The sequence below is a fragment of the Ctenocephalides felis genome, unplaced genomic scaffold (assembly GCF_003426905.1).
Source record: "Ctenocephalides felis isolate EL2017-DRISC unplaced genomic scaffold, ASM342690v1 CF-g0.4_SCAFFOLD_03570, whole genome shotgun sequence".
Taxonomy (NCBI): domain Eukaryota; kingdom Metazoa; phylum Arthropoda; class Insecta; order Siphonaptera; family Pulicidae; genus Ctenocephalides; species Ctenocephalides felis.
In genome coordinates, this window is record NW_020539724.1 from 4238951 (window position 1) to 4251763 (window position 12813).

The 12813-nt window shown below is 28.9% G+C and overlaps 1 protein-coding gene across 1 annotated transcript; it reads right to left on the bottom strand.

The window, feature by feature from the left end:
* Nucleotides 1–3502: 3502 nt before the first annotated feature.
* LOC113383102 (late embryogenesis abundant protein B19.4-like) lies at nucleotides 3503–10637 on the bottom strand. The gene is made up of 2 exons (XM_026621355.1): nucleotides 10554–10637; nucleotides 3503–3799 (listed from the first exon to the last, which is right to left on the bottom strand). Exons 1-2 carry the CDS (start codon nucleotides 10635–10637, stop codon nucleotides 3503–3505), a joined length of 381 nt encoding a protein of 126 aa, XP_026477140.1.
* Between the last annotated feature and the right edge of the window lie 2176 nt (nucleotides 10638–12813).

A 12813-nucleotide genomic window follows, 5' to 3' on the forward strand; every position in this document is an offset into this window, starting at 1 on the left:
CATTAAACATGTAGATAAATTTGTGATAGCCAAATTACAGACCACGTACCAGCAATTAATATAAAATAAACATTATATCCAATAATTGCATGAATGATATAACCACAAAATTAGTATTGTTTTTGCTGACTCGTGAAATGTTATTAACAATCGTATCACGAAAACGTGAATCATGCAAATAATTTCATGATTCACTGCGAGCATATGGAAACTTTGACTTCATCTTGCTGACAAAAACACTTTAAAGCCAAATGAAATACAATAAGACGTTAGTGGTCAGAGTCTGGTGCCAATTTTTGTTTTAAATTCCAACCCAATTAGTAACATTCATATAATGTAAACATAATTTAAGTAAAAAAAAATTGTATATTGTACTTGTAAGTTCACATATAGGTAATTTGTTTAATATTTCCTATCTAAATCTAAGCATTACCAATGATATTAAATTATCCTTATCTTATGTAGTCGAACTACATGCCTATTTCTATATACATAAACTTTCCATCAATATAATTCGAATGCATTTTATAACAGTACATTTATTTCCAAGCTCGACAATGCAAGTTATTTCTTACCATAACAAAATTGTCTAAGAGATTAAATTTTGCTTTGTTAATATACAATTTGTTATTGCATTACATATAAATATTTAATTCATCGAAGATAAATTTGAATTCCTAAAATCATTTAGTAGTAATATAATTTAGAATATTTTAAATTATTGTGTTAGAGTATAAAATTCTCCAGAAGAAATAATAAACCGAGAATATAGAGAGTGATACACAATAATTTGAATCTTTTGTAGAACGAAATAAATGATCAAAAAAGTAAATGATAAATAAAAAGTATGAAATATAGACTATGAGAATCTTAAAAAAAATTTAGATGTAAAGAAATTTAAAACAATTCTATTCGAAAAAAAAAACATCAACCATTCTATAAAGTTTTTAAGTACTAAAAAAATTACTAATACCGTTGGAATAATTTATTTGAATGCCATTACTATAAGCAGCTTTTAAATAACTGGTAATAAAACTAATAATAATTTTAATTGCATTTCAAAGGATGAAATGGTTTTGTAATTTATGGTTATCTTTGCATAAAGGGATTAATGATATAAAAATCACGTAAAAGTTTATGGTTAAATATTATACATAAACCGCATGTAAAAGTAATAATTTTAATTTAGTCTTTAATGTGTACTTACTACTCTATCTACTCCATTATTTTACATGATTATAGAGTACTAAATTGAAAAATATTAACAAGTATACTATTGCATGGAAATCGAACTTTTTTGTTAAATTATAGCTAGCATTTTCACAGTTTTTAGTAACCAAGAAAAAAGATAAGATAGCATTGCCATAACAACGCTATGTTATCGCAAAATTACTCTGAGGCCCCTTACTCTGAATTGTAATGGGAAAATCAACTTCTGTTTAAATATGTATAAGATTTATATATGTATACATCATTTATATATGTTAATGTACATACACTAAACACTTCATTTTTCACTAATTTTGATAAAAAAAGTTAATGAAGTGAGTTTGAAAAATGGCATATTTTCGATGATATCTAGGCCAAATGATGAGCCAGAAGAAAATTGAAAATTGGTATAGAAAATTCTTTTCGAAAAGACCTATAAAATGACATAAGTCGTTTAAATAGCACAATGAGGCCTATTTGGTATGAAAGGGCGCCCATATGCTCTTGGCTCAACCATAATTCTAATCTCCATCAGAACAACAACTAAGAAGAAACTCAGCCGATAAATCAGCAACGTCCAATTATTAACAAACTTTTTGCAAATAAATCTGTCTTGCCAATCCCTGATTTATGCTAAATTCTGGCCAAGTTTATGCTTATTATTGTTTCGTCAGACCGTAACCACATTTCCCAGTCAAATGAAGCCATTCTCACGCTAAGGAAGAAATTAAACATTGTGAATATAATTCAAACGTGCAATAACAACGAACAATGTGAATGATATAATACATAACAAAATATGCTGAGAGCTTATTGTTCTAATAAATAGACCACTGATTGTAATTGAGAGTGTATTTGTATTATAATATTAGCCACGGATTAAATACATATTATTCAAACGATAATTATGTTTGATAAATTTTTCTTTCAACCGTTCAAATATTTGTGGATTAAATTAATACATGAGAGCTATGGGATTTCAATCAGAGGTTCCAGGTTGGATATTGCTTTCGGACAGCCTAATGTGACTTTGATTTTCACTTGATAATATCCTTTATCCAAAATTGCTGCATCAACAAAAAATCATCAGTACTACAGAAATGCTAATAACAAATTTATCACTGAGAAATTTATAAAAAAAACAACGTCGTTAAGAAGTCAGCAAAACAACTCATTGGTCTAATAATAATTACCAAAAAAATAGAGTCACAAAAACGGACACCTAAGCAGTTATCAAAAAAATAAAAATTTGTATAAGAATAATTAGGATTTTTTTATCATATGAAGGTATAGTTTGTTGGTTATTTAATTGGTAATTTTCAAACTGCGCCATAATTTATTGCTAACAATGATAATAAAGACAAATTATTTACATATTCAATATCCAATTGTCACTGTTATGAATTCAAAAACAGTTTAGTAAAAATTATAAATAAACTACTGCGTATCATATCGCATCACAATACAATATGAGAATGTATACAAGATAATATTTACATTAATTTGTTTGTAATAAAATAATGAAAATATGGCATTCAAACGTAGCAAATAAAACTCGACATAAATTCCTGCGCATATTTGACAACCTAATATTGTGCAAAAAGTTAAAAAAGTCTCTTCACATTTTTATATATGAAAGAGTTATCAATTAAGTAATATATTATATAAAACAAGAGCATTTAGAAATCCAACATACTTCCAGAAGTATCATCACATCAATAGCAACCGAGCATAATATTTTAATTTTTAAATAAAACAAAGTACCTACTATAAACCGATATAATATATTTATCTAAATACAGGCTAGGTCTGAATATAAGAAAAATTCTAAAATCTTGATCTATTATTTAAACACGTAGAACTAGTTCTTTGCAGAGCACTCGAGTTCACGGATAGAGCTTTCAGACTCAACGGCGCCTGATCAATTTTATAGGTAAATAATGCGTCTACTTTTATCTTCGCTCAACAATTGAGCCGAATGGCACATACAATGTCTAGAAACTTGAACTATATTTCATGTTTTCAAGTAAAAACAGCCCTGGAGTTGCGGCACCAAATTAAAATTCATCAGATCTTATTAAAAAAATATAATAATTTACATATGTATATAAAAGAGATATGCCAACCGTCAGATTGCCTTCTCAAAAACTACATTGTTAAGAAATATCATCAAAATATTGCAGATCATGAAACTTTCGAGTTATGATTGCTCTTTGAATATAAAAAAGTTATTTTTCAAATGAATGCAAAATCTATTCAGAATATCCAAAATATTTTTTATTAACTTCTGCTTTCATGCCTCTAGGTTTTGCGCTTTCTCTTCTCGCATATGCATTCTTCTTCGAGCCCTTCTACTTTCAGTCCTTCTACTTTCAAGTCCTTCTTCTTTCAGTCCTTCTTCTTTCAGTCCTTCTTCTCTCAGTCCTTCTTCTCTCAGTCCTTCTTCTTTCTGTCCTTCTTCTTTCTGTCCTTCTTCTTTCAGCCCTTCTTCTTTCAGTCCCTCTTCTTTCAGTCCCTCTTCCTTCAGTCCTTCTTCTTTCAGTCCTTCTTCTTTCAGTTTTTTTTTCAATCCTCCTACTTTTTCGGCACTCTTTTTGCAGAATGGACTCGATCAAGTTTCTTTTCCTGTTACCGAACGTGCCCAGTAAAGTTTTTTCCTTGGCCCTCAATATCTAATATCTAATGTCTAAGAAAAAGTATAAAGAAGTTGAATTGAACCACCTTCCACGACCAATTTCTTATCCCAGACAAAATGCGTATCAGAAAGCAATTGGCCAATAAATCAAAAGGCAACAAAAGAATTCAATCAGTCACGAAAACGCGTGTGCTAGCGGCTCATGGATTTATATTGGCATTGATAGGAACCTCACTCATCATTGACAGTAATAATGTGCGTTCGTGTCGATCATAATAACAGATTGTAGTGAGAAGTTAGTTGAATGTATGGATGGATCAGAGGTCGACCCTAGATTTGATCTCGGTTCAATAGACACGCCAAAAATACCGAACAATGAAGAACGATCTCATATATGAGAGGCGTCTATTGTTCGAATCCGTTATACAAGATTTTTCAATGCAACGAACTCGAGGTTATATCAAAGTGCGAGCGAACGAGTTCGTGCATTTCACAAAGGTGTAGATGATTGCTTTTTTACATTACGTGATCTTGATGTAATTCAATTAATACAATTAAATTCATATTTGAAAATCTGTCAAGTTCACAACGGTTTAAGAAGAAAAAATAATATCAAAGAATGACTAGGGACTCCCACGTAGATTTAAGTTGGAGCTGGGGGCTTTCAATCAGCTTGATGTTGCCAGTAATGGCATATCGGTTTTCACTTAAAAATATAAATGGTTAGATGTTTCCAAGAGTCTAATAAAAAGTCATCACTATTAGAGTTACTTTAATAATAACTTCATCAAAAAGTTGCCATCTATAAATCCACATCATTAAGAAGTGATCATTAGAACTAGTAAAGTTCTAATTGTTATCAATAAAAAAATATTTTTAAATTATAAGTATTAATCTATTATACATCTTATAGTTCTATTACTGTGCGAGACCACTCTTTTATAAAAATAATTAATGAGTAGGTACAATACAAAAATGTATCTCTATCTCTATAAAGGTCAAACTAGTACAAAAAAATACTAAAGCTCTTATATGATTACTTTTGCTAAATGTTACTCAATTCTGCAATGTACTTGAAATTATTATTTGATATCAATCTTCCATAATAAATAGTAACATGAAATATAAATTAGCACGTTAGTTTATATTGTTCTTAAAGCATGCATTTATTCCGACCTCGGCAATAAAAGGTGAAAGGTAAATCTTAAAATGGCTTTTGTTACAGATTTGAAAGTTCAACTTAATAAAATATCATGGCTCAAACTGGCTCAATATTACGAAAACAAATTCAGGAATTATTTAAATTTTGTTAGGACCTATGCTTCATTTGATATTTATTCAACTGTAAAAGTATTTCTTGAGACGTCCTAAATAAAAAGTGTTCCACAAAATAAAAAAATGAATCTTGAATAAATAAACAACGTACGAATTAATAAAAAAATTCTACCCCAAAATTTGGAAAACCTATTTTGTTGATTAATAATTCAATAAAAAATAAATAGAAATCTATAAATTAAGATATGTATATTTTAGAAAATTACTCCTATAATTGGAATTCATACAATGATTTTTTATTGAATTTTAATAGGCATCGTTAGATTGCTAAAAGACTTTACGTTTTATTTCGCAAACACTCAGGAACATAATTTATTTCAGACATTATATATCATAATTCTAAATAGTGAAGTAAATATTTACCATTGAATTTGAACTCAGTAAACAAAATCAGTACATAATTTCAAGTTATTTTCGTATTTCTTGCACAAACATCTAGTTTAGTTCTTCAACTCAGCATGTTAATTTTGAAAATTAGCACAATTAATTACTTCACGAATTAATTTTGAAAGTCACGAGACTTTATATGTACATATATAACATACATAATATAGACATTAGTGAATGTAAATCTTTATATGCAATTCTAATTCAAAGAATTTGATTTGAAAACAATCATAATTAACCTTATAGGTCAAAATTTTCGTTGAAATACCATCGTAGATTTCAACTTTTGTTGGACTTTCTTCTTCTTTCTTCCATTTAATTTAAGGTTATACATAGTAGATATTGGTGGATATCTCGTATTTTAGTACTGTGCATATTTAATACTGCATAAAATCAGAAAGTATGAGAGAAGTTCTTTTGATCAAATACAGAAATGAACAACCTTAAGAATGGATTCAAAAAATGTTAAAAAACAGACGAAATTGCATTGTATTTCATCACATGGAAAGATTTGTTGCAGGTGAAACATCAAAACATTTTAAAATTTTGTTCTACTTATATTTGTAGCATAAAAACTGTTATTAAATAAAATATATAATGTTCAGATTACTATATTACTGTGCTTGATTTTTTCGCAAATTAAAGCTTTCCCACACCTGTGCTAGATTTAAATATGAAGAAACCGTGATAAACTACAAGATTCTATTTTAATCTTTACATCGCATTTTGATTGCAATCATTTCCTTACTCTGTGAACAAAATAATTTCAACAACTTGGATACGTTCTACATACTAATGAAATTGCTTTGTTCTAGAAGTGACCTTTGGAAACGACAAAAATTCGACATTGACCGTAAGAAAATAATTGCAACAGACTGGGAAGTAATAAAAAACTATTCATAGGAATCTGATTAAGTATTACTAAAAATGTAATATTTTATTATCAAATTCAGAAAATTGTTTTACGTTAAAAAGGGTATCAAATAACACACGATGATTTCAGAAAGGGCATAAGGCCAACCTGACATCTTATTCATTATACTTGCAAATTTATTAATTTTTTGCACCGTTGAAAATGCAAATAGTCAGATAAAAATAATTCATTAATGATGTGTGATTATATGCAGTTGCGCAGACTAGAATAAAAATTTAATTCTTATCTTTAAGAATAGCATATAATTATTCCCATGATTATTTTAATGCTAATTTTTCATTACAAAAAAAAACAAAAATGTGAAAGATAGTATTTTTGTTCTGTATTATTCACAAGATATAAATGATCTAAATCGGATATTTGAGATCTTTTATCAAAACGTGAGAAATTCTCGAAAGGTCTTGTACATTTGAAGTTTTCTACTTACATTTCTAAGATTTAGCTTTATATATCTATTGACCTTTGTTTAAACGTACTTCTTCATTTGTTAAAGTATTATATACCTATAACGGTTTTTGAACAAACGACTGTTAATAATGCAGTACTGACGTCGATCATATCCTATTTAGAAGACAAATTTGAGCAAATTATAATAAAAACGTTAATTTTATACCTAAATGTACAAAAATGTATATAAACATTTACTATTCATCATCAGTGAATATAAAATTAATTCCGTATAAAATTATTATAAGGACTCGTTGAAGTTTTCTGAGCAAATTGTAACTACTTGAAGAAGAGATGTTTCTCTATCTCGTGAAAGCTAACAGTTAAACATTTCATACATTATCATTTAAATTAAAATGAGCGTTAGACAAGACCATAAATGTTACAAATAAATTTAAGTGAATGAAATTATAGTTCAGTTGAGTTGAGCCTACGATGACAAGAATTTTAACTCGATCAAAAATGCTCTCTTATCCCAAAAATAAAATTTGTGCATTACATTTCTTATAATATGACTCACTAACATTAGTAGTTGAGAGCTAAAGGATTTCAGTCAGAGATCAGAGTATGCCTTAGGACTTTAGTTGTAATTTTATTCCAGTTGTTACGTCAATTCCATGGCATCCTACCTAGTCATGTGTTTTGCAAATCGATCTACTAGATTTCAAACATTATATACATTTAATTGCGTAATGAAAAGTAAACAAACATCATATATTTATTTGCATTCCACAATGTGTGAGTAGTTTAAATTCGATCTACACACATGTTTCGCATGCGCGACGTGGGAACTCAAATTTATTGCATGTGCGATTTTAGCTCAAGAACTACTAATAATTAATTGTAATTACATAGAAATTTTATCATATTAGGACTTAATGATGATTATATAGTCATGTAGATATTAATTAATAAAGAAATAAAATGATAATCGCATACAAAGTCAATACTGATCCAACCTAACTGATAAAGGTACTGTTTTTCATTTACTTTCCACCAATATAATGAAATTCAAAATATTGCAGCTCCATGTTTCGAAACTATTTTTTTAACAATTTTTGTTGTAGGATACCACAAGTTTTAATCCTGCAACCAATTGGTCTTATTATCAAATTAGTCGCAATATAACTTTTCCCATGAACATATTTCTCTTGATCTTAGGGATCCAAAAGAAATAACGGATCTCGATTTCGTCTCTGCTCTTCTAAGAAGAAATATACTAATTGCATTCAGTAGCAAAGTTATTGCCGGAACAATCGCAATAAATCAATATAGCCATAAGTAATGTTAGAAAGTGCAACACTAAATAATTTTATCGATTTGTGAATATTGGACGTGTTGAATACAAAACGAGTCTTAATATATTCAATACGAAGAAATTTAAGGTTTTCTACACGATATTTTCATGCAAAAGTTGTATCTGCATTGAGTTTTTAAATGAATTCGAGAAACAAGTGAAGGTAATAAAGTTGATTTATAGTCGAAATGTATTTTGGACATAATCCAGAATAGTAATTGAAGAGGAAAGTTGCAACGTGTATGGAAAACAAGACAATCCACGTTCATAAAAATCACAAATAAATAATTATTATATATATAAAAACTAAAAATGTGTCCTTAAGTCTGTTAGTAACTGCAAAAATTTACGCAGCTCTCAAATTTTCTTCTAAAGTAAAATCCATTATGCCATCAGGAATACCTAGTGTAATTTCAGTGCATTAAAATTTTCATACTTAAAAAATCTTTTATTATTTATAAGAGCTTTCCTCTCTTATATATGATTTTTATTACTCAGAATCTCTAGTACTAATGCTTTCTTTAAATTTATGTTTATCACTAGGAAATATATTTCCATCTGTATTTTCAAATGGGTATCAAGCCTTAACCTTCTTGTTGGAAAGCCAAGGCCATAATCATTAAGCCACGGACAAGCCTTTTTCAAATAAAATGCACAAAATTTATTGTGATAAAATATTCAATCGTTAATGATAAATTCATGATATGATATCACTACACTGAAAGTCCAGTTAGCTAAAATTGCATTTTCTTTATCAAACTTTTTCTTTATCAATTTACTTTTATAAAATTTATCACTTATTTATTTTTCGAACGATTTCATACGATATCTAAGCGTGAAGAATTTTTATTTATATTTAACTGTCTCTTCAAAAATTATGATGTTTGCTCAACAAACACACAACTTGTAAAAATAGAGTATCACATTACATAGTGATTCATTGGAAAATGTGTAACACTTACCTTAAAAAAATAAGGTTATATTATAATGAATATAGAAAATTATAGCACAAACAAGAAGATTTGAACTTGTTGTACAAAAATCTTAATACAAGAAATATTAATAAATAAGGGCTGCAAACAACTCTGCCTTTAAGGTCAACAACAGAAAGTATTCAATCAATATCTCACATTACTATAGTAACTAACAAATATGTTCTAACTGAATTGTTTAGAACAATTATCCACTTTGAATATTATATAATATATTATTAAAAATATTAATAAGATAGTCTGCAAACAAGTATGCCATATTAGAGGAACGGGGTGCCCTAATGAGGTAGTCAAAAACTTCACCAATAACTGAAATATTACTTAAGTAGTTACTTAATAAATTTGTTCCAACTGTATTGTTTATCACAATTACCCACTTATTACCAATTCATCACAGTAAGTACTTCTAATTAGCAAGGCTTTTCTAATATTTCCATAAAACAGTCGGCAGTTGATCATTACAAAAGCGGTACACAGAGTGTAACTGTGAAAAATAATTCTTTTAATTTGAGCCCGTTAATCTACACACCTCAACAGTTAGTTAAATGTGCTATTTCATTATTTAATCTTGTCCGCTTATTTTCTTACGACTTCAGAGCCATAACAACGGTGAATCACAATTTCAAAGTCATCGGATCGTGTTTGTTTAGTAAATGCTGTGAAATTAGTCATTCGGGAAAATAAAAAAAATAATAATTGTAATTATTATGGTATTCGAAGTGTTCCATCCAGTGTATAAACTTTGCCAAAAAATCTTTACCTAATATTGGTAAATCAGTTTTCCCTTGTTCCTATCCACTCGGGCATTTCAAAATTTGTATGTATTTTGTCCACGGAACTGCGGCGGCATCCGAGTGGAAAGGGTTAAACAAATTCATCACTTACAGATAGGATCAAATCAAAATAACCAACATTTTGCAAAGAATAAAATTCTGAAAAAGTTATTGGAGGCACCCAGGTATGTCCTAAATTGGCGGACCAAGACTCCAATATACATACAGTAATGGAAGAAATCAGAAGATTTGCATCCAAATACAAGACAAGACTGGAAAACTATCCAAATCAACTTGCCAAACCCTTGATTTCCACAAACAACCCCAGAAATATGAGAAATTACATTTTAACCGATATAATGGGGTAGCATTTTAGAACATAATCTTATACAGTCAACAAAATGACTCAATGCCTTTCCAAGCAGTTTGCAATTGCATGAAAAATAAATTAAGATATAGGATAAGTAATTGGTAAAATATTATTATTTACTACTTAACCGAACTTTTCCTGATTATCGAAAGATTGCCCTCGAGGTTGATTTACCTCACCAAGGGCATCTAATTTTTGATAAGTTTTATAGCTTAATCCGTAGGCTAGATGAGATAAGCTAAAATTCACCTCATCCATGATAACCGACAGCCAAGAACAATCCCATTAGATAAAATCTGACTCATTATTTATTTATAATCTTTTAATTATACGATTAAATTAAATGCCGCATTGACAAAAGAAATAAATGTTTAAGTGGACTATTAACAGATAAATTATAAAAATGTTAACGACTACACTAAACCGTAATTTCATTCTTTGTATAAGCCAATCGGCCAATTGCTGAATTAATTGTTATTGCTCAACTGTAAACGCTTTTTGTGGATTATAAAAGTGTTAATGTCTATTTCATGCTTGATTGAGCGATTTTAGCTCAGGTTTTGTTATTCGATTGGGCACACATTCGGAAATAGATCAATAAATTTTAATTTTGGATATATATATATATATATATATATATATATATATATATATAATAAAATTAAGAACACACCCTCGCTCGATAAAATAGCGGCTTGCGTGCTTAATAATTAGGGCACACTAAACTGATAAAAAAAAATCTATATACCTGTATACTAAAAAGCCCCAAAATGATAAGGGCGATGACTTCCAACTTTATCTATGAAGTATTAATATTCCCTTAATTACTTATTAATAAGTGAAGCCCAAACAAAAAAACTGCTGGAACTAAATTTTGATCCTTTACATTACTACCATTGTCATAATCCAGAAGTCTCAAAACAAAATTTAAAAACTGGTTAGTTCATAAATTCTTGAGCATTTATTGCTTATAATAATTGAGGAAATAAAACTAGTCACTCTAAAATATAAGAACAGAGTTGAAAACCATCTCACAAAAATTTGAAGCCTCACAGGAATGCCCACTCTCAAGAACACTGATAACATTTCTTAACAATTGCATATTCTAATACTAATTCAAATTATTTTTATTTTAAAAATGCTATTTATTATATGTACTTATTTTAGTTATAATTTATTTTAAAAAAAAAATACTTCATATGACTGCACAATTTAATTTAATTTATCAAAATCGAAAAGGCTTACTATTGGGTAACCTTCCAGTACTTTACCTCTATAATTCACATGCATCCTCAAAATTACTGAATGGTTTATTAATAATGGTATTATTAATCAATGGTATAATAATCATAATAAATATCATTTTATAAGCAATAATAGCAATCTTATGAGTAATAATAACAAATTAAATGATAAATTATAAGAATTCATTACCTCGCCACAGCAAGAAACCTAAGATTAAAATCTCAAATCTACCATATCTATCAAGTCCATTAAACAATAAGTATCTGCAAGTTCTTTCAAATAAAACACAATGCCATATAAAAAAGACAAAATGACAAGGAATAAAATGAAATGTAAACGACTCGGCATTTGCACATGTGAAAATACACACACGAAGAGGGGACACGTGCATATGTGGCCAACTTTTCATACATGTTTCGTAGTTATTTATAGTTTTACAATCCGGCCTGACCAGACATATTAGAAAATCTCGGCATATTTCGCATCTTTCGAAGGATTTATAATAGATACCTGATTCATATTAGTAAGAGCACACAGCATGTAAACACAAAAATAAAATTTAATAACTAATCTCTCAAAGAGCTTAAAAAAATCAATTTTGGAAGAATAAGAATTGGAGGACGATTCTAAGGAACAATCGATCACAGACTGTGTTAGCGCTAGTTAATTTTGGTCTAATATGGGCAATAAAATAAAATTTGTTCAATAATGTCAATCCTGAGCTCGCTTAGGTCCCAGGTTCCAGGATCAGAGGTCCCAGGTTCGTTCCATCTTCGAGCAGCCTGTTGTCTGGCAGTAGTGATAACGGTTTTTCTTTGGAAATGTTTCCAAGTGAAAATAGCCCTTATATGGCATTGTTACACCAATAAATAGTCATCACTATTACAATAATTGTGATAATAAAAAATCATCACATAGAGATGGGATGGACAACTGTTTGGGTTGCCATCTATAAAAATCAACTGTAGTTTGTAAGAAACTCTTTGCAAGAGCTCGTAGAACCCTTAAGTTCTCACCACTGATCAATTAATAAAAAAAGTCAATACTAAATAATATAATTTAATATTTTACACTTAATGTTCAGTACTGCAACGCCAAAAGCTAATAATCAATTGTAAATAAAAAAAAGAGTCTTATTGTCCAAGGTACAATTTTGCCACTTGTAATTTAAAGAATGGAATAAAATAGA